Here is a 24,773-nt window from a genome sequence, read left to right on the forward strand (position 1 = left end):
AATAGAATAATGTCTCCATTCGGAAGGCCAGTTCACATCAGGTTGGTGAAGTGAAACATGCAAGCTTATGCACCAATTTTATTCACACAATGAACCAAACACTGGTTCCCATCAACAGAAACAAGAAATGCATCTCATTCACTTCTGGCATTGGAGTTAAATGCCCTGCTCATGATGTAGTGACACCCCTCCTCCTTCCCAACAATAGGTTTATTCATGCTTGATATCTGTTGGCCTTCCTAAGTACGATTATACAATTTCTACAACATATATATTTTTACAGTGATGACTGCTCTTATGAGGCACTGCTGTAGGGATCAGAAAAAAAGAACCTCACAAAATATTCATGGCTGATGATCCAGTAAAATTTTAGTGAATTCAGGTATACAAAGGAACCCACTCCCCATCCCCTGAAAGTATCTTGGCTTATACTGAGACTATTCTCTGGCTTTCTCTACTTACCTTTTGTGGTAAATGTGGTGAGGGATTAGAATTAATCACTCTTTTTAACCATTTTGTTTTTTTTTTAACCCGGCAGCCAAGGTTATCTGGTTGGGATGTGTTTCTTCAACCCTGCCTCACTTACAACTGTCTTAATCTAAGTTTCATTCTTATTCTCCATTCCTTACCCTACTTTACCTTAATTGCAGTGATGGCAAAGGCTATTTTCCGCCGCCCATCGATATTGGTGTTGAGTACTCGCAAAATGTGCTGAAACTTCTCAGGGATTACTAGAGACTGACAGAGATTGGGGAGAAATGAGACACCATGAAAATACTACCATCAAACAGTAACCTCAAACAGGAACGTTAAATCTGTCGTACAGTGAGCAACGACCCCCCCCCCTCCCTTTCAGTTTTCGCACAACGTAACTCCTGCGGGCTGCAGACAGCAGGACATGAAGTGTTCAGGCCCGGGAAAACGCAACGTTTGGGAGGGGGGAGGTCTTCTGCCCGTTCCCAAAAGTACACTCTGAAGTAGACACTCTGAAGTGGACGTCCCCATTCACGCCCAACCCCTTCGCCCCTTTCGAGTGCCCTGGAAGTGACTCTTCCTTTGGCCCACTCTCCAGATGTCTTTAGTCGTTCCTTCCCAGGGGCGCCATCCAAAGACTCACACAGAAAGCTACGAACCCCGAGGACAGGCCATTTCTAGCCACCTAATAGCAGATTTTCTGTGTCCCGATTCCGATGTCGCCAGATCCCCTCACTAACCCCAGTCTTACCATGGCGGCAGCCGCAGCGGCGGCGTGTAGGCCTCCTGTGGAAGAGACAACGGAAGTGACGTCGTACCCTTATATAGCTACCAGGCGGAAGAGGCGGAGCGACCTTGCCGTAGCGCTTCCGGAAACTGCCTGCGTCAGAGCCGACGCGACTTCTGGGAGTCTCTATTGGTGGCCACAACTTCCGGTGCGTCCTGTCTTTACGGTTCGTAAAGTTCTTGGGTGTGAGGGCTGCAAAGGTTCCGAGATGGGATCGTGCTTAAGACTTCCAACTCCCATTTTCAGTTGGGTAAAGTGATTGGGCTGAAAAGGGGAAGCGGGAGTCAAGCAACTTAATTCAAATATCTGGGCACGATTTTGCAGCCCGCAAGACCCTCTAGAACTTGTAGGTCCACTCCAGGGGCGGACTCAGCGACTGACAGCTGCCGGAAGTGAGGCTGCGGGGAATGGCCGCCGCTGCGACCATGGCGGCAGCCGCCCGAGAGCTGATGTTGCGGGCTGGGGCCTCCGATATGGAAGAGGAGGAGGGCCCGCTGGTGAGAACGCGGGGCTCTTTTTCTTACGGAGTCTTGTCTGGTCGTCCTCGAGTCAGAAAGCCGCGACTGGGCTGGGTTTAGGCACAAGGGTGGGAGCGCGGCTGTTACCGATGATGCTACCTGTTTGGCTTTCCAAACCTGTCGTTGGGATCGGACTTGAGTCTGAGCCGGAAACAGAGTGACCAAGCGTCAATTTCCAGAGGCACAATTTCCAGATTTGGGGGCAAGATAGAGAAGCAGTGTAGTGTAAAGGTTAAGAACATGGCTTCTATAGTCAGATTGGTTTCTAAGTCCAGTTTTGCCACTTACACGCCGTGTGTCTTTGGGCGAGTTAACCAGCCTTTCTGGATCATATTTTGTACACGTATAAGGTGAACGAAATAATAAGACTTACCATATAGACTGTCGATTATGGTTAGATGAATGAGTATATGAAAAGTGGCACCCGGCACGCAAGCAAAAGCTATGTGTTAGCTGACGTTTCTAGAAAGGCTGATGTTGCCCAGAGGGATTGTGATAGAACACCAGAGATAGCAGGAGTCTGGGGAATCCTGCATTCAGCTGTAAGTTTTGCTCTGCCCTCTGCAACTCCTGATTTTCCCCATTGGGACACCTCTATTCTCCGTGAGTTCCCTACCTATAAGCCCCGGGTAGTAGATTGGGTGCAGTGTGAGACTCTTGGGATTTTTTGACTCAGTACCTATGGCTCCCCAGTAAAATTCCAGCTGTCCTCCCCCTCCCCTCTCCCTCCATGACTTGAAGGTTGTGGATTATCCCATTATATTTGTTCTCCCTATGTTCTTCCTGTGTCCTTTCCCATGAACTTGTCCATCTCCAGGGGGGTGGTCCTGGTCTTCAGGAGCCATTGCAACTTGGAGAGTTGGACATCTCCTCTGATGAATTCATCCTGGATGAAGTGGATGGTAAGTGATAGGATGGATGCAGACTGCTTATGAAGATCTGAGAGGCAAGGGGGCTGGAAATAATAAGACTGGGATTGGTGTACAGATGATTAGTTGGGGGAGGGGGAGCTGTGCACCTGGACCCTTATAATAAACTTCTATTTCCAGTTCACATTCAGGCAAATCTGGAGGATGAATTAGTCAAGGAAGCTCTTAAAACGGTGAGGCTTTCAGCTACACTGATCTGTCCCTCCACTTACCCTCCTCTCAAAGAGTTAAAAAAGGCAATAGTCTCTTGGGCTTATAATGTTACCCTGGTGTCTTACTCTGTAGTTCTGTGTTGATTCTGTCCCAGTGTCCCTTAACTGCGACTTTCTGCTAACCTGTCGTGTCTCGGTTCTCCCAGGGTGTGGATCTCCGACACTATTCAAAGCAGGTTGAGCTGGAGTTACAGCAGATTGAGCAGAAATCCATTCGGGATTGTATCCTCCAGTAGAGAAAAAGAGTGATGTTATTAAAATAGGGATTTTGTGGAGTATGGTGCAGGCAGCTTAGCGGGGGCTGACATCTTCTCTCTGAAGTTTCTGTCATCTCAGGGAGAAACTGGAGAAGTCCTGCAGGTCTGAGAATCTCCAACTTTATGGTGAAGCCCCTTGACTTTTTGTGGGTCAGATATCCAAGAGAGTGAGAACATAGCATCTCTGCACAACCAGATCACAGCCTGTGATGCTGTTCTTGAGGTTAGTAACATGACCTGCGATCCCTGATAACCCTGAACCAGATCATGGTCTCTGGCGCCTTTCTTTAGGTGATCAGTCTCAGCTGGGGATAGTTAGATTCACTTTTAGGATGACTTCAACAGTCTTTTTTGTTGTTACTGCCATAACTAATGTTGTTTGCCAGTGACCTTTGGGGTGCCTTTTGCCTCGTCACCTGCTACCCTCATGGACTGATACTGAAGACTTAATCAATAAACTTAGGTGGTCCATTTGTCCCCTGCCAACCCGTGGTGCTCCAGCAACATCTCTGTCCTCCCCCCAGCGCATGGAGCAGATGTTGGGGGCTTTTCAGAGTGACCTCAGCTCTATCAGCTCTGAGATCCGGACACTGCAGGAACAGTCAGGAGCCATGAACATTCGGCTTCGAAACCGCCAGGCAGTTCGGGGGAAACTTGGGGAACTTGTCGATGGTCTGATAGTGCCCTCTGCTCTGATCACGTGAGTTGCCAGTTTGAAGAGTCACCATGTCTGTAGGAAGTAGATGGGCTAGGGTGACCTACCCTACTTACCATGTAGGTCTCCTGGCTTCTTGTCATCAGATGCCTTCCAGAAACTGATGGGTGGGTTGACAACCCTTTCAATCTTGATGCATGCTTTAGGCATCCAAGATTAGGAATCATCCAGGGCCAGGCATATAGTGAGGGGGTTCAAGGCATATGGGCATGGGAGGTGGGGGGAAGGTTCCAGGAACAGAAAACTTTGTACATGTGTCCTGAGTACGTGATACAGTGTAAGAAGGGGGAGAGACAGGCTAGATGTAAAGGATTTGGTTTGGGGTCTAGGGATGTCTGGGTCTCTGTCCTAACCCTTTCCACCCATCCCTGCTACCCAGGGCAATTCTGGAGGCGCCAGTGACAGAGCCCAGGTTCCTGGAGCAGCTACAGGAACTAGATGCCAAGGCAGCTGCAGTCCGAGAGCAGGAGGCTAGAGGCACAGCGGCCTGTGCAGATGTCAGAGGCATACTCGACCGGCTCCGGGTCAAGGTGAGAGATGGGGATGATACCCCAGAGATGATAATACCCTTCCTGACACCTTCAACCTAGATTTCCCCGGCAGCGCTCATTGTAGCCTGCCCCCAAAACTTCACCCTACCTTTACCTGGCAGAGCTCATCCTCACATCTCTGGGTTCCCCTGAAAATTTTAAGATACACTGAAGAGATATTCTTTACCCTTCATCCTCTGATATTTAACATTTGGTACTTCCCCCACTGTTTCCCAGACGGTAATAAGGTTGCAGCTTCATGCCATGTGTTTGGTCCCCCATGTCTAGGCAGTGACGAAGATCCGAGAATTCATCCTTCAGAAGATTTATTCCTTCAGAAAACCAATGACCAACTATCAGATCCCCCAGACGGCACTGCTGAAATACAGGTCACCGCCTGAACGAAGGGCTTTGGATGACCTCTGAGCTAATGAGCAGCCCATTGTAGTGTCTGCTTTCTTGGGGAGGCAGGGAGACTGACTCATCCCTGGCCCCTCCAGGTTCTTCTATCAGTTTCTACTGGGCAATGAACGAGCAACAGCAAAGGAGATCAGGGATGAATATGTGGAAACACTGAGCAAGATCTACCTGTCTTACTATCGCTCTTACCTGGGGCGGCTCATGAAGGTGCAGGTGAGGCCAAGGAGAGAGGCATTCCTAGGAACATGGGCTGGGAAGAGGGATCACCTCTGGGCAAGGCTGGACAGTGGACAAAATTTTTTTATCATGCTGTAGGAAGAAATGGTTACCAGTTTTCTTTTCTCTTTTTGCTAGTATGAAGAGGTTGCTGAGAAGGATGATCTAATGGGTGTGGAAGACACAGCAAAGAAAGATATCCTAGAGCTGAGGAACTCACATACTAGGCCTTGACAGTGAGGGTACTTCCAGCTCCAGCCTCAAAGGCATTGCTTCTTGCCTGTTTCTCTGTAATCAAAGCGTTTGAGAATATGATGAAGGCTGTGGCCTTCCTCCCCAGAAAAAGGCACACATCATTTTGATGCGTGGTTTTGCATATGGTATCATGGAGGGCAGAAGCTCTCTGAAGCCTGTTCGCAGGTGTCAGGTGGAGTGGGCGCCCAGTACTGAGAAGGAGAGACATCTAGGCTGTCTCTAGCTGCCTGCGGTCCCTGAAGGCACTGATTCTCTGAGTCTGTCACGGTTGTGATCTTATTGTTTTCCCTGACCCTGACCTTTCACGATTCTTCTCGAAGCCTTCCCTCCGCAGCAGGAACACCATCTTCACCCTGGGGACTCGTGGCTCTGTCATCTCCCCCACTGAACTGGAGGCCCCCATCCTGGTGCCCCACACTGCCCAGCGGGGAGAACAGAGGGTACAAGAAGGAACAAGAGTCTGTCGTGAGGGGCGCTGGGGGAGGCCAGACCTGGGCAGAGCTTCCCACCCCGCAGGCCCCTGTATCAGTCCCCGCAGATCTGGGAGGGGCCTTCTCGGGTCACCCAGGCGTTCTGTGATGTGAGGAGGGTTGAGACCATTGACTTCAGGGCATATAGAGGGAGAGATGGGCTGAGGGGAATGACACGTCATGAGTCAGGCTGTGGAGGTGATGGCAGGCATAGAAAGGCAGGTGGGGGTGGGTTCTTATGCCCTTTGTCCCTCCTCCTTTCAGTACACGTTGAGGATGCTGTTTCGCAGCCTGCATAGGGGTTAGATAGGAAGGGCCTCCTGAGCTCTCATTGCCCAGGCTTGCTGGCTTTCCAGCTCTCTCTGTGGAAAGTCGGTGTGGGGATCCATCCCTTTTGTCTCTCTTCTCTACCCCTCCCATCCTAGTATCCATTCGAGGCCCTCTTCCGCAGCCAGCACTACGCCCTCCTCGACAATTCCTGCCGGGAATATCTGTTCATCTGTGAATTCTTTGTTGTGTCTGGCTCGGCTGCGCATGACCTCTTCAATGCTGTCATGGGCCGCACACTCAGCATGACCCTGGTAAGGTCCCCAGCTCCTGTGCTCTTAGACCTCTCCGTCCTCAGTCCTCTTCAGCACCATCGTGGAGTCCTAGCTCTGGTGGTACTGAAACCAGGATCCTCTTATTCTAAAATGTCTAAACCTTGTACTCGCAAAGTAGATGAAACCCCCAAAGCTTGGGGTCCTGAGGCTACCCTAGTACTGACCCACACCCAGGCAGTAACATCTAAAAACAGAGGGGCCCCCAAAATGGTGCTCAGCCCTGAATTCTGCTGTGATGGGCTTGTGGGCATAGATCCTTATGGGCAAGGCAGCAGTACCGCATGAGTGGCCAGTGGACAGGGAAGGAGGGAGCATTTCCTGAGAGATCACACCTCTCTCTCCCTTCCAGTGCCACCTCCCCAGAGGAGCACGTGCATTTGTCCATTACCGCTGGGAATGACAGAGTAACATTCTTTTCCAATCTTCTCTTTCCCCCTGAATCGTAGAAACATCTGGAGTCCTATCTCACTGACTGCTACGATGCCATTGCTGTTTTTCTCTGTATCCACATTGTCCTCCGATTCCGCAACATTGCAGCAAAGAGGGATGTTCCTGCCCTGGACAGGTCACTGAGTTCTGGTCCCTGGTGCCCTGCTGCCCTTGAACCCTTCATCTTACGTGACTGTGCCCTGACCTTTGGACTGCTACTGACCTGATACCTGGTTCTTACTTCTATTCATCTGCCTGGAGACAGTACTGTGTTCTGACTCAGCTTTCATATCAGTCCTGCCTCCACCAGCCATCAGCTGTTAATTGGGTTCCCCTACCGAAACCCTCACGATGCCCCCATATTTCTTGCTGACTTTTTAAGTTTTTATTTTATTCATTTTTAATTTTCTAAATGTTTGTTTATTCTTGTGAGAGAGAGACAGAGCATGAGCACAGGAGGGGCAGAGAGAGAGGGAGACACAGAATCCAAAGCAGGCTCCAGGGTGTGAGCTGTTACCACAGAACCTAACTCGGGGCTAGAACTCACCAACCGTGAGATCATGGCCTGAGCCGAAGTCAGACGCTTAACTGACTGAGCCACCCAGGTGCCCCTTAAGTTTTAGTTAGCATACAGCATTCTATTAGCGTCAGATGTATAATATAGTCATTCAGCAATTGCATAGATGACCCAGTGCTCGTCAGGACCCCCAGGTTTCTTGCCACCTGATCTCTGATTCTGATTAAGCCTGCAGGTACTGGGAGCAGGTGCTTGCCTTGCTGTGGCCACGGTTTGAGCTGATCCTGGAGATGAATGTCCAGAGTGTCCGAAGCACTGACCCTCAGCGCCTTGGGGGGCTGGATACTCGGCCCCACTATGTAAGACAGGGCAAGGGTAACAAAGGGGTTCTGAAAGGCAGGGCTTCTAGCTTCACTGTGGGGGTTGGCCGGGTGTCCATTGCGCTGTGGGCCTGGCTGGGTGTCTGGGCATACCGTGAGGGGGCAGTGTAGGAGTATGTGTGAACTCAGGGTGAGCTGGGCACGGTTGGTCAGAGGGATAGGGGGCAGGAGTCACAGAGGTTGACTGGGCAGCTCCCAGGACTTGGGCCAGGGAGTTGGTGTGATTTTTCTTCCCACTTTGTCTCCCCAAGATCACACGCCGATATGCAGAATTCTCCTCTGCTCTTGTCAGCATCAATCAGACGATTCCCAATGAGCGGACAATGCAGCTGCTGGGACAGCTACAGGTGAGGGGTGGCAGGGCCGACTTCCCAGCAGCCCAGCTGCCGCAGCGGCCTGAATGTGAGGAGGGCTGTGCATCCTTGCCTCCTTGTGTCACCTCCTCCTCCTGACTTTTCCAGGTGGAAGTGGAGAATTTTGTCCTCCGAGTGGCAGCTGAGTTCTCCTCAAGGAAGGAGCAGCTGGTTTTCCTGATCAACAACTATGACATGATGCTGGGTGTGCTGATGGTACAGACGCCGCTGCTCCCTCCCTGCCTACCCGGACACTGTGGCCTCCCCCACTGCTCTGTTAGCTCCCTGAGGACACGCACGATGTTGGTTTTGTCCCGTGTTTTATTCTTGGCGTCTGGCACAATGCCCGGCCAAGTACAGTAAATGTGGCAGGAAGGGGATATCCTGAAGTGAAGGGCTGCGTCTCCCCACACTTGAGATTTCCCTTTGTCATCCCTTAGGAGCGGGCTGCAGATGACAGCAAAGAGGTTGAGAGTTTCCAGCAGCTGCTCAATGCTCGGACACAGGTAGGGGTGTGGGGAAGAAGAAAGGGACAGTCTTGTGTGCTGCTTTCCGTTCTGTGTGCATGTGTGTCTTTGTGTGGGGGGCGACAGTTAAAGGATTTTAGGTACACAAACTTGCAACTGTTGGTTGGCTTAATTTTCTTCTATATTTTTCTTTAATGATATGCTCCTGAAGCCACTACATACCTTGGCAGTAACCAGCATCAAACACTGAATTCTTCCTCACCCCATTTCCTTGCTTCTCATGGTCCCACCTTGACCTATATGTTGTGTTTACCGTATTCTTGTTTTTAAAAATATATAAGAAAAAAAGGTATATATACATATATAAGTATGGCAAGACAATAATAATTTAGTTTTATTTTTTAAGGTTTTTGTTTTTTTGTTTTTTTGTTTTTCTTTTTTGAAGTAGGCTTTATACCCAGTGTGGGGCTCAAACTTCCAACCCGAGACTGAGCCACCCAGGCGCCCCTGTGTAATGTTTTATTTATTTCTGAGAGAGAGAGAGAACAGGGGAGGTTCAGAGAGAGAGAGGGAGACACAGAATCCGAAACAGGCTCCAGGCTCTGAGCTGTCAGCACAGAGCCCGAGGTGGGGCTCGAACCCACGAACCGTGAGATCATGACCTGAGCTGAAGTCGGATGCTTAACCGACTGAGCCACCCAGGCACCCCAATATCTTTTAACTTTTTGTTTTTAGTGTTTATTTATTTTGAAAGACAGAGCAAGCAGGGGAGGGGCAGAGAGAGAGGAGAAAGAGATTCCAATCTGCCCCTAAGCTGCCAATGCAGAGCCCATTGTGAGGCTCGATCTCATGAACTGTGAGACCATGACTTGCACCAAAATCAAGAGTCAGACCCTCAACCGACTGAGCCACCCATGCGCCCCATCTTTAATATTTTTCCACAACCTTTTATAACTTTCAGCACAAAGACATTGCAGATCTTTTGTCAATTATTCCTCGGTAGGTGTAACATCTAGATTTCATCCTACTAGGAGTAAAGGAATCCTCTCTACTCCTTTGCCTTTAATTTCTTACATCTTTGATCTCTTACTGTTCTGGCTAGGACCTCTCTGACAATGTTGAACAGTTGAATAGAGGAGTTATCCTGTTCCTGATTTTAAAAGAAATGCTTTCATCATTTTCCTGTTAGGAGGAATGCTGCTGTGTTTTTGTAAATGCTGTTTATCAGGTTAAGAAAATTTCTTTCAATCTCTCGTGTACTAGGAGTTGTTACTGTAGTTATTCCTATGTAGGAATAAGTCCACATTTAGGAATAATTACTGGGAGTACTAGGAATTACTAGGAATAATTACTACTTTTTTTCATTCTAATTGTTCAGACTTCCTGACCTATTCTTTTAGAATTTTTTTTTAAAATAAGCTTGTTACTTAAAATATTATCATTTTTAAAAGAAATTTTCTTATTTGAATTGCTGTGTAGAAATGCTATTGGGGATGCCTGGGTGGCTCAGTCAGTTAAGACTGACTCTTTTTTTCATGTTTGTTTATTTTTGAGATAGAGACAAGAGCACAAGCAGGGGAGGGGCAGAGAGAGATTGGGGGAGACACAGAATCCAAAGCAGGCTCCAGGCCCTGAGCTGTCAGCACAGAGCCTGATGCAGGGCTTGAACTCAAGAACTATGAGATCATGACCTGAGCTGAAGTCGGACGCTTAACTAACTGATTTCAGCTCACGTGATCTCATGGTTCATGGGATGGAGCCTCACATGGAACTCTGTGCTGACAGCATGGAGCCTGCTTGGGATGCTCTCTCTCCCTCTCTCTCTGTCCCTCCCCTGCTCATGTGTGCACGCTCTCTCTCTCAATAGATAAATAAACTTAAAAAATTATTTAAAAAAAGAAATGCTATTGATTTTTGTATATTGGCCATATACAAACCTACCTCCTTAACTTATTATTTCTAATAACGTTTCTGGAGATAGTGTGTGCATGTTTTATGTAGGCCTGACAGTTTTAGTTATTCCTTTCTAGTCCTTAAGCCTTTAATTTCTTTTTTTTTTTTAATGTTTTATTTATTTCTGAGAGAAAGAGACAGCATGAGCAGGGGAGGGTCAGANGCCCCAGTTTGCATTTCTACCAATGAGGGTTCATTTTACTCTACATCCTCACCAACACTTGATATTAATTTGTAGTATGCCAAGAGTTACTGTTTATTAAATATCTTGAATGAGTATTGAATATATTAAACAAGAATGTATGCTTTTTCTGCAGTGGTTGAGGTAATTACATGGTTTTTCTTCTTTACCAGTTTTATGGCTTATGACATTTGTAGGCTTTACAATGTTAAACCATGCCAGGGGCACCTGGGTGGCTTAGTCGGTTAAGCATCTGACTTTGGCTCAGGTCATAATCTCACAGTTCATGAGTTTGAATCCAATGCCGGACTCTGTGCTGACAGCTCCGAACCTGGAGCCTGCTTCTGATTCTGTCCCTCCCCCAGTCACACTGTCTCTCTCTCTGTCCCTTTCTCAAAAATAAATAAACGTTAAAAAAGTTAAAAAAAAAAAAGAATGTTAAACCATTCTGGATTTTGTCTAATCATTTAGGATTTTTGTTTCTTTGTGCATAGGTGATACTGGCCACTAATTTTCTTTCCTTATACTGTCTGTTTTTGTATGGTTTTGGTACCAGAATCATATTGGATTTGCAGGAGGAGGTAGAAAGGAACTCTGCCTTCTTTCTTTCTCTTCTTAAAGAGTTTAAGATTGGAATGATCTCTTCCTTGAAAGTTTCATAGAACTTGCCAGCTAAAGCATTTGAGAAGATTTAAAACAATGAAATTCTCTCAAAGTACTGCTTTTATTGAATTCTGTAGGTTTGAATATGTAGCACTTTTAAAATAAGTTCTAAGAATTTTAGTATTTCAATTATTTCTTCTTAGATCTGTGAGATTTTTGGAGGAGTATTTTTGGAGGAGTATTTTTAAATTTCCAAAACTGGTTTCTTATTTATCAAAGAGTTTTTTTTTATTATTATTAATGTCTCAATTAATTACATCGTAGGTGGAGAATGTGAGTTTTTTTGTTACTGAGTTTTGGAAATTTGTTTAGATTCACTTGTGGCCCAGTACATTAGTAATCAACTTTTATAAATGTTCCATGCATGGTTGAGAGGAATTTGTATTTTTTAATTGCTCAATGTGGAGATCCAAGCTTTTTAATTGTATTGCTCGCATTATCTATGTCATAAAGGATTATTTTTTGTGTGTGTACTTATCAGTAGTTGAGAGAGATGTTTTGAAATTTGTACATTTGTCACTTTTTTATAGTTCTATCAAATTTTGCTTTATATAGTTTTGTTTTATCTAAATTCTCTTTTTTTTCATTTTTTTAACATTCATTTTTTTTTAATGTTTTATTTATTTCTAGGAGAGAGAGAGAGAGACAGCGTGAGCAGGGGAGGGTCAGAGAGAGAGGGAGTCACAGACTGAAACAGGCTCCAGGCTCAGCTGGCAGTCAGCACAGAGCCCGACGCGGGGCTCGAACCCACGAACCGCGGGATCATGACCTAAGCAAAAGTCGGACGCTTAACCGACTAAGCCACCCAGGCGCCCCTTAACATTCATTTTTGATAGAGAGAGTGTGAGTTGGGGAGGGGCAAAGAGCAAGGGAGACACAGAATCTGAAGCAGGCTCCAGGCTCTGAGCTGTCAGCACAGAGCCGGATGCGGGGCTCAAACCCACGAGTGGTGAGATCATGACCTGAGCCAAAGTCAGACTCTTAACCGACTGAGCCACCCAGGTGCCCCTCTAAATTCTTAAAAGTTTAGAAGCAGGGGGCACCTGGACAGCTCAGTTGGTGAAGCATGCGGCGCTTGATCTCAGGGTTGTGAGTTCAAGCCTCACATTGAGTGTAGACATTACTGAAAAAATCTTTTTAAAAACAGTTTAGGATTGTTAGATCTTATTGGTGACTTGAAACATTTGTCACAATACAATGACCCACTTTAGTGCGACTAATTTTGTCTTCATGCCTATTGTGTCTGGTATTAACATAGCTCTATCGGGCTTATTTTGGTTAATATTTGCCTGTTAATTAATTTCCATTCTTGTACTTTCAATCTTTTTATGTTTTCACATTTTAAATCTTTTATAGGGGTGCCTGGGTAGTTCAGTCAGTTGAGCATCCAACTCTTAATTTCGGCTCGGGTCATGATCCCAAGGTCATGGGATCGAGCCCAACATCAGTCTCCATGCTGAGCCTGCTGAAGATTCTCTCTCTCTCTCCATCTGCCCCTCTCCCCTGCTCATGTTCTCTCTCTCTCTAAAATGAAAATAAATAAATAAAATGATATAAAAATTAAGTATTTTATAAATAGTATATAGCTGGAATTTGTTTTTTAGAGTTTATCTTGAGAGGGAGTGCGAGCAGGGATAATTGTTTGGATTTTGTACTTTATTCTTTTAGAATTTGTCTTTTAAATTTTTCTTTGCATATTTAGCTTAATGCTTAAACTTAATATTTTACTCCTCTCCCAAACAACATGTAGACTTTAAAACATTGAAAAGGTATTAATGCTCCAGTCACTCCTCCCCCTTCTGCCTTTTATGCTAATTTTTGACCAGTGTTTTCTTTTTTTCTTAGTTTTTAAATTTTTAATTTATTTTTGAGAGAGAGAGATAGAGACAGCGTGAGCAGGGGAGGGTCAGAGAGAGAGGGAGACACAGAATCCAAAGGAGGCTCCAGGCTCTGAGCTAGCTGTCAGCATAGAGCCCGACACGGGGCTCGAATCCACAAACCGTGAGATCATGACCTGAGCTGAAGTTGGACGCTTAACCGACTGAGCCACCCAGGCGCCCCTAGTATTTTATTTCCGTTCTACGTTTAATTGTTGCCATTTTACAGTGATGACATTTATTAGGATTTCTATGCATGTTTCCTAGTTCACTATTCTTTTGTAAAATTCAGTCTCTTGGGGGTAGTCATTTTTTTTCTTCTTGAAGTACATCTTAGAGAAATACATATGTGGAAGTTTGTTGGTAGGAAACCTCACTTTTGTTTTTATATAAATGCCTTTATTTCATCTTTGTTTGAAAAAGATAGTTTTGCTGGCTTCCTGTAAAATTCTCACTTACATTATTTTCTCTCAACATTTAGAAGATGATTTTCTACTGTTAGTTTAAGTCATTGCTGTGGAGAAGTCTGCTGCTATTCAATTTTTGTTTCTTGTTTCTAAAAGTTCTAATACTTTTGTTTCTAAAGTCTGTTCTTTCTGACTGCTCTATAAAAACCCATTTTTTTCTTTGGTATTATGAAGTTTTATCACAATATGTCTAGATGTGGATTTCTCCTTATCTTGTTTGGTATCTTGTTGTGTTTCCTGGGTCTTTGAATTTATCTTTTTCATTAATTTGGGAAAATTGATAGCCAGTATCTTCTTCGACATTGTTTTTTCTCCTTTCCTTCTCCTCTCTTGGGATTGGGTTAGCCGGAAGTTAAACTTTCCCATTCTTTTTTCTCTTTTTAGTAAAATAAACATGTAATTAGACCAGGAAGGAAACTGTTGTCCTCACCTGCAGTTAGGTAGCCAGCGAGAATGTCAGCTCTGCCCTTAGACCTGCAGTTCTCTGGAGCTCCTGATCCTACAGAGGTGTGCTTAGCCCAGCTGACTGTGCGGAGAGCAGCTGAGGTGCTGCGAGATTTGCCAGCATGGGGTGGGGGCCAGCCAGCATCGGTGCTCTCTCAGTCCTTTTTGGCGGGGTGCTTCTTGATAAGTGGGAAAGATCGCTAGCCAAAGCCCAGTGCACCGTTTCCCTCTGGTCGGCTCCTCGGCTATTGGAACATTCTCTTTTGCTTGATAGAGAGTTTCAAGTTTATTCATATCTTAGATCACTGCTTTCCAATAGAAATACAATTCATGCCATAAATAGGAGCCACGTAAGTAATCATATATTATTTAAGTTTACTTATTTATTTAGGGAGAGCCTATGAGTGCAAGTGGGGAAGGGGCAGAGTGAGAAGGAGAGAGAGAGAATCCCAAGTAGGCTCTGCGCTGTCAATGCCGAGCCCAATATGGGGCTCGATTCCATGAACCATGAGACCATGACCTGAGCCAAAATCAAGAGTCAGACACTTAACTGACTGAGCCACCCAGGTGCCCTAGGCAACACTAGTAATTTTAAATTTTCTAGTAGCTACCTTTCAAAAAGTAAAAAGAATTAGATGGAATGAACTTAACGTATTTTATGTAAACCACTATATCCAAACTATCATTATTTCAACATATAACTAATAAAAAATTGGTAGTTATTTGTTTAAAATTTTTTCCCATATGAGGTCTCTGACGTATGGCATGGATTTTATGCTTATGGCATATTTTAATTACGACTAGCCCCGTTTCAAGTGATTGATTGCTACCTGTGAGTCACAGCTGCTGTGTTAGACAGGACATCTCATCTCTCTTAGCTGAACTTCCCTGTGCAGTACTCTCCCTGTGTGCCATCCTTCCCCCCCCCCCACCTTTATACTGGTTCAGAGTGGGTAATGGCATTTGGGCAACTAGAATAGGTTAAATTTGGTTATTTAATCTCTGTTCAAAATTTTATCCCAAATAAAGATCCCTCAATTATTGAAAGATCCATTCTTGAGAATCTCTACCCAGTCTCATTAATTACCTGACATCTTTCAGTGGATATAAGTGCATGTTTCGTGGGAAGAGTAGAAAAGGTTTTATTTTTAAATAGGAGTAGATTTTATTTTAAAAGTTGCACTTTTACCCTACCAGGTCTTAACTATCTAGCTTGAGTTTTAAGATTTTATTTTTAAGCAATTTCTACTTAAACTGCTCGGGGCTCAAACTCACAACCCCAAGATCAAGAGTTGCATGCTCTACTGACTCAGCCCGCCGGGTGCCCCAATTTTAACTTTTTATGTAGGGAATTTCAGACGCTAACGTAGATATCTTTAATCACAGATCTTTAATCGGCAACCACGGTGCACAGCTTTATTTCATCTCTGTTAGCACCCATTGCTCATCCTCCCGTGTCTGCCTCCCCCCACCTTTATTTTGAATTAAATCTTATACATCATCACTTCATCTGTATCAGGATGTGTTTTCAAAACCACAACATGTGGAGCGCCTGGCTGGCTAAATCTGTGGAGCATGCAACTCTTGATCTTGGGGTTGTGAGTTCTAGCTCCACATTGGATGTAGAGATTACTTAGAAATAAGTCTTTAAAAAAATAAAAATAACCCCCCCCACACACAAACACAACATGTCACGCTTTTTAAAAATGATCCTATTTATGTGGAAACTAATTTGACAAACTATTTGTAAAAAAAACAAAAAAACAAAAACCCTATTTAGAGGGGCTACTATTCAGGTTTTCCCAGTTACCTCATAAGTGGCTTTTATGGTTCAAATCAACATCTGTGTGTGGTCCACTCATTTGTCTCCTTTTAATCTGTAGAGTGCCCTTCTGTCTTTGCTTCCGTCCTCTGCACTTTATCTGTGGAAGAAACTGAGTCAGTGAGTTATTTGTCATGTAGTCTGGATTTTGTAGATTGCATTCCACGGTGTGGCTAAACACTTCCTTTTCTCCTGTAAGTGTGTAGTTCGATCAAAAGGCTTGATCAGATTGCAATTTGTTTTTTTTCCATGAGTAATTGAGAGGTAGTGGTGTGTACCTCAGCAGGGGCACATAATGTCTTGGCTCCTTTACTGTCAGTAACCGTCAGTGATCACTAGCTGCATCCATGAATTGGACTTCGGTACTTCTCAGTGTCTCAAGATTTTCCATCTCCTTATCTGTGTGTGCTGCACGCTAAGTCAATTATAAATTTCAGTTCGCTGTATCATTCTTCAGGTATTTCTAATCTGCTGTTTAACCTGTTGACTTTTTAATTTTATTTATGTGTTTTTAGGTAATCTCTACATCTCACATGGGGCACAACTCACAACCCTGAAATCAAGAGTTGCATGCTCTTCTGACTGAGCCAGCCAGGCGCCCCAACCTGTTGACTCTTTTAAATTAAAAATGCTTTTGGGGGTCACCTGGGTGGCTAAGTTGGTTAAGTGTCTGACTTCAGCTCAGGTCATGATCTTGCAGTTCGTGAGTTTGAGCCCCACATCAGGCTCTGCTGACAGCTCAGAGCCTTGGCGCCTGCTTTGGATTCTGTGTCTTTCTCTGCCCCTCCCTGCTCATGCTCTGTTTCTTTCTGTCTCTCCAAAATAAATAAATGTTAAAAAAATTTTTTTTAATATTTTTAATTTTTAATTTTTATTTTTAAATTTCTGAGAGAGAGAGAGAACATGGGCGGGGAGGGGCAGAGAGAGGGAGACAAAGGATCTGAAGTGGACTCTGCCCTGACAGCAGAAAGCCTGATGTGGGGCTCTGGGGCTCCCAACTCAAGAACTGCGAGATTGTGACCTGAGCTGAAGTCAGATGCTTCACTGACTGAGCCACCCATGTGCCCTGCAAAATATTTTTGATTTTTAAATCCTTTCTTAAAAATTTCATTTTGTTTCCAGTGTGTCCATTCCTAATCTTGTCGAGTGGTCATCTCTGTGTCTATATTTTTAACTTCTTTGAACGTCTCATACAGAATGCACCACCACTGTGCGTCTGATAGTTCCGATGTTGGCAGTCTTTGCAGAGCTAAGGCCATTGCTTACTGTCTATACTGATTCTCACAGTAGTTTCCTTTCATATGTGTCTGATTACCTTTGAGCTGATTGCCTGATCTTATGATCACATGGGCCTAAAATGGGATTGAGGATATTTTTCTCTTTTTAATAATTTAATTAAAAAAAAAACTTTTTTTTTAAATGTTTTATTTATTTCTAGGAGAGAGAGAGAGACATCATGAGCAGGGGAGGGTCAGAGAGAGAGGGAGTCACAGACTCTGAAACAGGCTCCAGGCTCTGAGCTGGCAGTCAGCACAGAGCCCGATGCGGGGCTCGAACCCACGAACCGCGAGATCATGACCTAAGCGAAAGTCGGACGCTTAACCGACTAAGCCCCCCAGGCGCCCCAATAATTTAATTTTTTTAATTAATTATTTTTTTGAGAGAGAGAGGAGAGGGAATGCATGAGCTGGGGAGAGGGAAAGAAGGAGAGAGTGAATATCTTAAGCAGCCTCCATGCTCAGCATGGACCCTGACACAGGGCTTGATTCCCATGCATCTGAGATCATGAGCTGAGCTGAAATTGAGTTGGAAACTCGACTGACTGAGCCACCCAGGCGCCCTGAAGATATTTTCTTTCAAGAGGATTTACCTCTGCTTTTGTAGTAGCTGAAAGATGCAGTCCACTTGGATCTACATCAGCACCTTTTCGAGGTTCTTATGAGAGACCCAGGCTTTGCTTCTCCACCTGGGTCTGCCGTCAGACTCTGTTTCCAGCTCGCAGACTTGGTATGGCCATGTGCCTTCTGGTAGCCCTGCTTCTCCCAGCCACCCACCCCTCTGGTCTGGCCCTGACCCCAGTTTATTATTGCACTGATTCCAGCTCAAGTTTAGTTTTTTGGTTTTTGTGTTTGAAGAAGGGGATCCTTGGAGAATTCCGCTACCCCTGAGATCAGTGGTGTCCTAAAGTATATAACTTGCTCTGGGAGTGTTCTGAGGACCTGGTCAGTCATGATCCACAAGTGAGGAAATGTGCTGACACCAGGGCCACTTGACCCTGCGTATATGTGTGTGTTTGTGTGTTTCTACAGGAATTCATTGAAGAGTTGCTGTCTCCCCCTTTTGGGGGTCTGGTGGCTTTTGTGAAGGAAGCTGAGGCTTTGATTGAGCGTGGACAGGCTGAGCGGCTTCGAGGGGAAGAAGGTATGAGGATGATGCGGTAGTGGTGGCTTCAGCGGTAAGGTGAGTGGAAGAGAAAAGTGAGAGGTTACAGATCCCGTGAGGAGGATAGAACAGGAGAATGGGGTTGGATGCCGAGGAAGGCTGTGCCTGGGGGAGGATCAAAGATCACGCTAGCCAAGTCCTTCCCTGACACCTTCTCTCTTTCCTCCTGCCATCAGCTCGGGTTACTCAGCTGATCCGTGGCTTTGGTAGTTCCTGGAAATCATCAGTGGAGTCTCTGAGTCAGGATGTGATGCGGAGTTTCACCAACTTCAGAAATGGGACCAGTATCATCCAGGTGACTTGCAACTCCCAGTCCTCACTTCCCCCCACCCCCTATCGCTAGTTGTTTTCCCTCTTTTCCCTGGGTTTAGTATCCTCCGAGTGACCCTTGATCTTCAGCTACCAGCATGATCAAAGTTCTGGATGAGCCCTGGTCTGATTCCTAACATCATCCTTTAGCACCACCCGCCATGATCCTTCCATGACTTTCTCTGACCAGGGAGCCTTGACCCAGCTGATCCAGCTCTATCATCGCTTCCACCGCGTGCTGTCTCAGCCCCAGCTCCGAGCTCTCCCTGCCCGGGCTGAGCTCATCAACATTCACCACCTAATGGTGGAGCTCAAGAAGCACAAGCCCAACTTCTGATGTCCTGGACCCTGGGATCCACTGGCCTTCTTCATGGACTTCTGTACCCCACCCCAGAATCTTCTTCACCTGGGCTTTCCGTGTCTCCCTCTGCTTCCATGTCCCTCTGCTTCCATGTCCTTGACATGTCCCTGACAAGCCTCACCCTGCCTTTGTTCCCCAGACCCTGCCTCATCAGGATGAGCTGAATTTCCTTGTTTTCAGGTTCCCAGGACCATTTCCCCCTGGCCTCCCAACACACCTTTATCATTTTCNTGTTCCAGTTCTCCCTCTGCTTCCATGTCCCTGACAAGCCTCACCCTGCCTTTGTTCCCCGGACCCTGCCTCATCAGGATAAGCTGAATTTCCTTGTTTTCAGGTTCCCAGGACCATTTCCCCCTGGCCTCCCAACACACCTTTATCATTTTCCGTTTCACCACCCCTCCCCCACACACATACCCAAGTTTTCTTTTCCCAGTAAAACCTTCACTGCCTCAATCTGGTTTACTCAACTCTTGTCACCATGTCCTGAGTCGCAAAGCCTCAGCTCTTGGAATTGGTGGCAAGGGAATACTGCCTCTAAGTCATTGATTCCCACCCCCCACCCTCCCAGTGTTTTGTTTTCTGTAGCTTTTTAAAAAAAATATTTGTTTATTTTTGAGAGAATGTAAGTGGGGGAGGGGCAGAGGTAGGGGGACAAAGGATCCAAAGTGGGCTGTGCAATGATAGCAGCAGCCCAATGTGGGGCTTGAACTCAAGAACAGAGAGATCATGACTGAGCCATCCAGGTGCCCCTTTTCGGTAGCTTTTTGACCTAAGATGTCAGCAACTTGAACACTGACCAATCCCCTCCTCGCTTGAGAGTTACTCCAAGGTCAGTCCGCATAAAACAATAAATATTTAACATGATGTAACACTCTTCTCCCATTTCCTTCCTCCTTCCTCCTGGGGTCTTCAGGTGGCCCTCTTTGCTCCAGGGTTACCGTTCCTCTCAGGCTACTTCCTGGGTGTCCAGAAGGAAGGGGTACAGATAGTAACCTTTAACTGCTTCAGGCCAAAGAAGTGGTTGCATTGGTTTTAGGCAGGGACTATTTCATGAGTAACCAGCCTGGTGGAGGAAGGCGGCCCCTGTTTAAAATGGCCACTGCATCAAGTGCTGGGAACATGGCTGTGCAGCCTCCTGCACTGTCCCACGGGCTGCCTTGGTTCCCCACTACAGGCTCTTCTTGCATCCCTGCCCCCAGACTGACCCTGGGACTGCTCCCTTTCCTTGAACATGAGCTCTTGAACTCCTCTGGCTGTGGCTGGCATAACCCTGTTGGAGGGCTGTAGCACCGACACCACTGAGACGGCTGGGACAGGTCTGCGGTGTGTCTGTCTCATTCAGCTCTGTGTGCCTTGGAGCCTTCCTGCTGCTTCCCACCTAAACACCTCGTTTGAACTCAGACTAGATAGGAGAGACCCAGAGGCACCTTCAAATCCTAACGGGTAAGGCGCAGACAGACCAGGGGTGGGAGGGATGGTAATTTGGGAATGTTTCCTCCTCCCCTATGGCCTGATCATCCCTTCCCAAGTCCCAGCGAGTGATGGAAGGAAAATGATTTCTACTCCCTGCTTAGGCCTCCTGGATGCGGGCCCAGTCTGCCAAGGCCGGGGAGGTTGGGGCGGGGGGTTCCTGAAAGGCGCCGCGTGTATCTGAACGCTGGATCCTTGACAGCCCGGCGCTGGGGAGGTTGAGAAGTAGAGGCACAGGCTGGCCGAATCGGAGCTGTCCCGCCCGGCAGACTCCCCGGATTGGCTGCCGCGGGGTGAGGGCGTGGTGGGGGGGGTGTGCCTTCCCCCGGCTCCCGCCTTATTTGGGTTCCTCCCCGTCTCCGAGAGCCGCACTCTGATTGGAAGCCAGACCTCAGAGCTGCTTCTCGCTGCTTTGAGAGCCCTGGTGCCGGAGGCTGGAGTGCGGCGGGAACGGGGTGACTTGGGGGGACTGTAGGCGGCTGCTGATTGGCCCAGACGCCTCAGAGGCGGAACCAGGGCAGTGTCCTTAACTGACCTCCCCGGCGCCTCAGCCGCTCGCTCCCTGATCTCGGCGTGCTTCCAGGTTTACCCAGCCTGTCTCTGCCCCACACATTCCTTGAGGCCTGCCGCGTGCTAGGCGATGGTGTTGGTGTGCTGGGCTCGGAGGGCCCGCAAGCTCGCCCCGGAAACCCTCTGTCCCTCCGCCTTCCTTTCCCGCTTCTCATTCCTCGCCCACCTTCACCCTCCCCACTTCTAGTTCTCAACCTTAACGGATCCAGTGTTCACATTTGATCTGACGGCAGCCTCAGCGTGAGGGGCACGGGAGGAGTTTCGCTCAGTCTGGGACCTGGGACAGGGGACGCACAGGTCGCTTTGACCAAACAGCAGGTTCCCAGAGAAAGGGTCGAGGAGGGACTGCCTCCAAGACAGGAGACTTCATCGAAAGGCAACTAATGCTCCGATGGCAGAAGGGGTGTGTAGGCAGGCATTCTGATTTCGCGCACTACAGACCATCTCCGAACCCAAATATTCAGACGTTATTTGCAAAATGAGGGCGTTATTCTGCAGGGCTCACTGAGGGGAAGTGCTAGAGTATGAGGAGGCCCTTGATTAGGGAACCCGGAGATATGCACATAGTTTTCGGAGACGTCGATCTCGCCGTAAGAACTCTCATCCAACAGTCTTAAGGACCCGGATGAGACAGAACAAGTGAAAGGGAGCCGCGACATCCACATTGGCCTCCAGGGGGCAGCATCGACCAGGAGATGGGGTTCCCAGTTCACAGACTGCCGGCTTGTCTTGCTGGAGTAGAGTGCAAAGCTTTTCTCCTGCTCCCGTCACCCTGAAGCAACGGAGTGTTCCTTCAGCCTAAACCCTACCCCGCCCCCCCTTTTTAAAGTTTTTTTTTTAATGCTTTTATTATTGAGACAGAGAAACAGGGTATGAGTGGGGGAGGGGCAGAGAGAGAGGGAGACACAGAATCGGAAACAGGCTCCGGGCTCTGAGCTGTCAGCACATAGCCTGATACAGGGCTCGAACCCACGAACCGCGAGATCATGACCTGAGCCGAAGTTGGACTCTTAACCGACTGAGCCAACCAGGCATGTCCTTAAAGTTAATTTTTAAAGTTTATTTTGAGAGAGAGCATGAGCTGGGGAGGGGCAGAAAGAGAGGGAGAGAGAGAATCCCAAGCAGGCTCCATGCTATAGAGCTGGATGTGGGACTGAACCTTACTAACCCTGATATCATGACCTGAGTGGGCTCAGGCATCCCATAAGTTGTTTTTTTAAAGTAATCTCTACACGCACAGTGGGCTCAAGCCTACAACTCGGAGATCAAGAGTCGCATACCCTGCTGACTGAGCCAGCCAGGCAACCACAGCTGAGAAACCCTTTGGCTTAGATAGTACCTTGTGACCCCCAGGTCGAAATTCATAAGTTCTTTTTTTAAAAAATTTAATGTTTATTTATTTTTGAGAGAGACAGAGACAGAGTGAGTGAGTGGGGGAAGGGAAGAGAGAGAGAGAGGGAGACAGAGAATCTGAAGCAGGCTCCAGGCTCTGTCTGAGCTGTCAGTATAGAGCTGATGCGGGGCTTGAACTCACAAACTGTGAGATCATGACCTGAGCCTGACTCGGACACTCATCCAGCTGAGTCACCCAGGCATCCCTGAAATTCATAACTTCTGAAGAACATCAAGGCCCCTCAAATTTCTCCAACACTGCTCAGGGATCTCTGTCCTTTAAAGAAGTATCATTTCCCTCTATCTCTCTATCTCTCTACCTCTGTACCCTTGGTTTGCCCTGAGTTATTTCTTAATTGGGCTCTCTGGGAAACATTTACTTAGTGTTTCACAGCTTTGTTTCTGTGAAAGATGCGGGNTTCAGGACCATTGAATGTAGACAAAAGAAATATGGGACATCTCTCTTTCTCCCCATCCTATTATTGGCCCATCCTCCCTCCACTTAAGAAGGGTGGCTTTTTTGATTTCAGGAAATCAATCATAAGGCAAATTAGCTGGATTCCAACATAGATTTAGGGTAAAGATTCAAGGAAAGAAAGAGAGAGCAAGACCAAGACAAAACTTTGAGGGGAAGAACAGAAATCCGTTCTCTTCATCCTGGGAATATATGGATACAGCAATTTATGTTACATTTTGGAATTTCTCAAGTGTTTTCAGATACAGTGCCCATTAAGCCAAGGTATATTTATTGATCCCCTTCTGTGTTCTGTGATAGGCACTGATAGGATTCAGCAGAGAATAAATCAAAGTCCTTGATCTCATAGAGCAGATATTTCATCTCACTGAATCACACACCTGCCCTGTGAGGAGGTGTTCTTTCTGTTTCACATGCTTAGGTAAGTAAATGATCCAATACCACCCAGCCACTCAGTGGTTTGAAACTTCTCTGCCTACATTCACTTCGTGTTTCATGACTCCAGGCTGGGAGTCATGGAGCTGAGGAAGTAGCTGTCTGTAGAGAAGCAACACATTAAGAACCCAGAGTAAATTATTGGAAGAATGTTTACAGAAGTGAAGGAAAAGCTGAACAGGCAGGCTTTGGAAAAGGACAGAAGCTAGGACAGTTACAGGATCTAAGTAGCAGGGACTAAGGGTCACAAGGCTCATGGGCAGAGAGCAACATGTTCTCCTGGCCTGGCCCCCTTTCTGCTGAAACATCGCTGGTTCAAATACAGGGCTCTTAACCAACATCTTAGAGGCTCTGTGAATGAGGACCAGGAAAAATTACATTTTGTTTTCACTAACCTCTAACTGAAATTTAGCATTTCCTCCAATGATAAGTGTAGGCAACATATCACAGCACGATTAGCATTACCTGTGACTGTTGTCAATAGACATCACAGATGTTTTTATGTCACCTTATCACCTAGTTGCAGAAATTCCCAAATGTCATGTGTGCTCATTTCTACTTTGTAGTTATGAGAGTGATTAGACCCTCACTAAATCTTATTATCTATCACACCTTTGTTTTTTTATTTTGATACCTATATTTCAGTACAATTGTTCTCTTTTGCAATCCTATGTATTTCATTTTATGCAGCTGACACTCCATAGACTTTACTATACAGCCAAAGGGGTTCAAAACAAAAGGTTAAGACCTCCATGAGCTCTCTTGGGGCGCCTGGGTGGCTCAGTCGGTTAAGCGTCCGACTTCGGCTCAGGNTATGGTATCTGGGAAGGCTTTCTTCATGTTTAAACAAAATGCCCATATTTTCTTGTCTTCATTATTACCCCGTTGAATCATTCATTCATCAAATATATAGGAAACACCTCTCTTATACAAAGCTCAAAACTAGGCAGTTGTACGCAAAATTACCCTCACTTGCCATGGCTTCCCATGAGGGCTCCCAGTCTGGTGGAAGAGTGGACCGTTTACTCACACGGGTCACCCAAGCTGCAGCTAACTGACGGCAGGGCAGTTAGCTGGGCCCTTGCCCCAGGGCAGGCAGCAAGAGGGTGTGTTGTCTGCAGAACATTTTAAGACGATACTGAAACCTACTTTTTATTGTTCCCACGCACCAGCAATTCTACAACGTTGTTAGTGACAAAATACTCCTCTCTGTGGTGCTGTCTCCTTGCACTTCACTCTGCTTCATATGCAGGAGTTTAAGGGTGTCCAGTTTACACACACACACACACAGAGGCTTTTGAAAAAGACTGCTTTCACTTCCTCAATTTCCCCATCCCAAATCTCATCTCACTCCACTCAGGGTGGGATCTGCAAGCTTTTG

General features: G+C 46.5%; 2 protein-coding genes across 3 annotated transcripts in view; one reads left to right on the top strand and one right to left on the bottom strand.

Moving 5' to 3' along the window:
- The window catches only part of RPS18 (ribosomal protein S18), a 5,469-nt gene extending 4,171 nt beyond the window's left edge, over window positions 1–1,298 (bottom strand). Inside the window, exons 1-2 of the mRNA XM_077754777.1 lie at window positions 1,226–1,298; window positions 640–738 (exon numbers count right to left, since the gene is read on the bottom strand). Coding sequence (XP_077610903.1) covers window positions 640–738; window positions 1,226–1,228 — 102 coding nt within the window. The 5' untranslated portion in view covers window positions 1,229–1,298. The remainder of the gene's footprint in view (window positions 1–639; window positions 739–1,225) is intronic.
- A 148-nt stretch (window positions 1,299–1,446) lies between these two features.
- Window positions 1,447–19,105, top strand: VPS52 (VPS52 subunit of GARP complex). Of its 2 annotated transcripts, XM_077754778.1 has the most exons (20): window positions 1,447–1,758; window positions 2,597–2,681; window positions 2,829–2,881; window positions 3,067–3,142; window positions 3,333–3,400; window positions 3,702–3,877; window positions 4,272–4,422; window positions 4,711–4,811; window positions 4,923–5,055; window positions 5,197–5,254; window positions 5,620–5,753; window positions 6,209–6,364; window positions 6,832–6,950; window positions 7,567–7,690; window positions 7,963–8,058; window positions 8,173–8,280; window positions 8,505–8,570; window positions 18,248–18,359; window positions 18,557–18,675; window positions 18,880–19,105. In XM_077754778.1, exons 1-20 carry the CDS (start codon window positions 1,669–1,671, stop codon window positions 19,024–19,026), a joined length of 2,172 nt encoding a protein of 723 aa, XP_077610904.1. In that variant the 5' UTR covers window positions 1,447–1,668; the 3' UTR covers window positions 19,027–19,105. The 2 variants fall into 2 exon arrangements, with proteins under 2 accessions (XP_077610904.1, XP_077610905.1); XM_077754779.1 differs by lacking the exons at window positions 1,447–1,758; window positions 2,597–2,681; window positions 2,829–2,881 and having other exon boundaries at window positions 3,130–3,142; window positions 3,328–3,400.
- Window positions 19,106–24,773: the final 5,668 nt, after the last annotated feature.

Source organism: Crocuta crocuta, unplaced genomic scaffold (assembly GCF_008692635.1).
Source record: "Crocuta crocuta isolate KB4526 unplaced genomic scaffold, BGI_CrCroc_1.0 scaffold132, whole genome shotgun sequence".
NCBI lineage: Eukaryota > Metazoa > Chordata > Mammalia > Carnivora > Hyaenidae > Crocuta > Crocuta crocuta.

What these genes read in the sequence shown, in the direction of transcription:
- VPS52 (XM_077754778.1), top strand. Translation starts at nt 1,669, where the DNA reads ATGGCCGCCGCTGCGACCATGGCGGCAGCCGCCCGAGAGCTGATGTTG. An exon ending in GGCGGCTCATGAAGGTGCAG is followed by an intron (nt 5,056 to 5,196) that starts GTGAGGCCAAGG and finishes TCTTTTTGCTAG; the next exon opens with TATGAAGAGGTTGCTGAGAA. An exon ending in TGGATACTCGGCCCCACTAT is followed by an intron (nt 7,691 to 7,962) that starts GTAAGACAGGGC and finishes TGTCTCCCCAAG; the next exon opens with ATCACACGCCGATATGCAGA.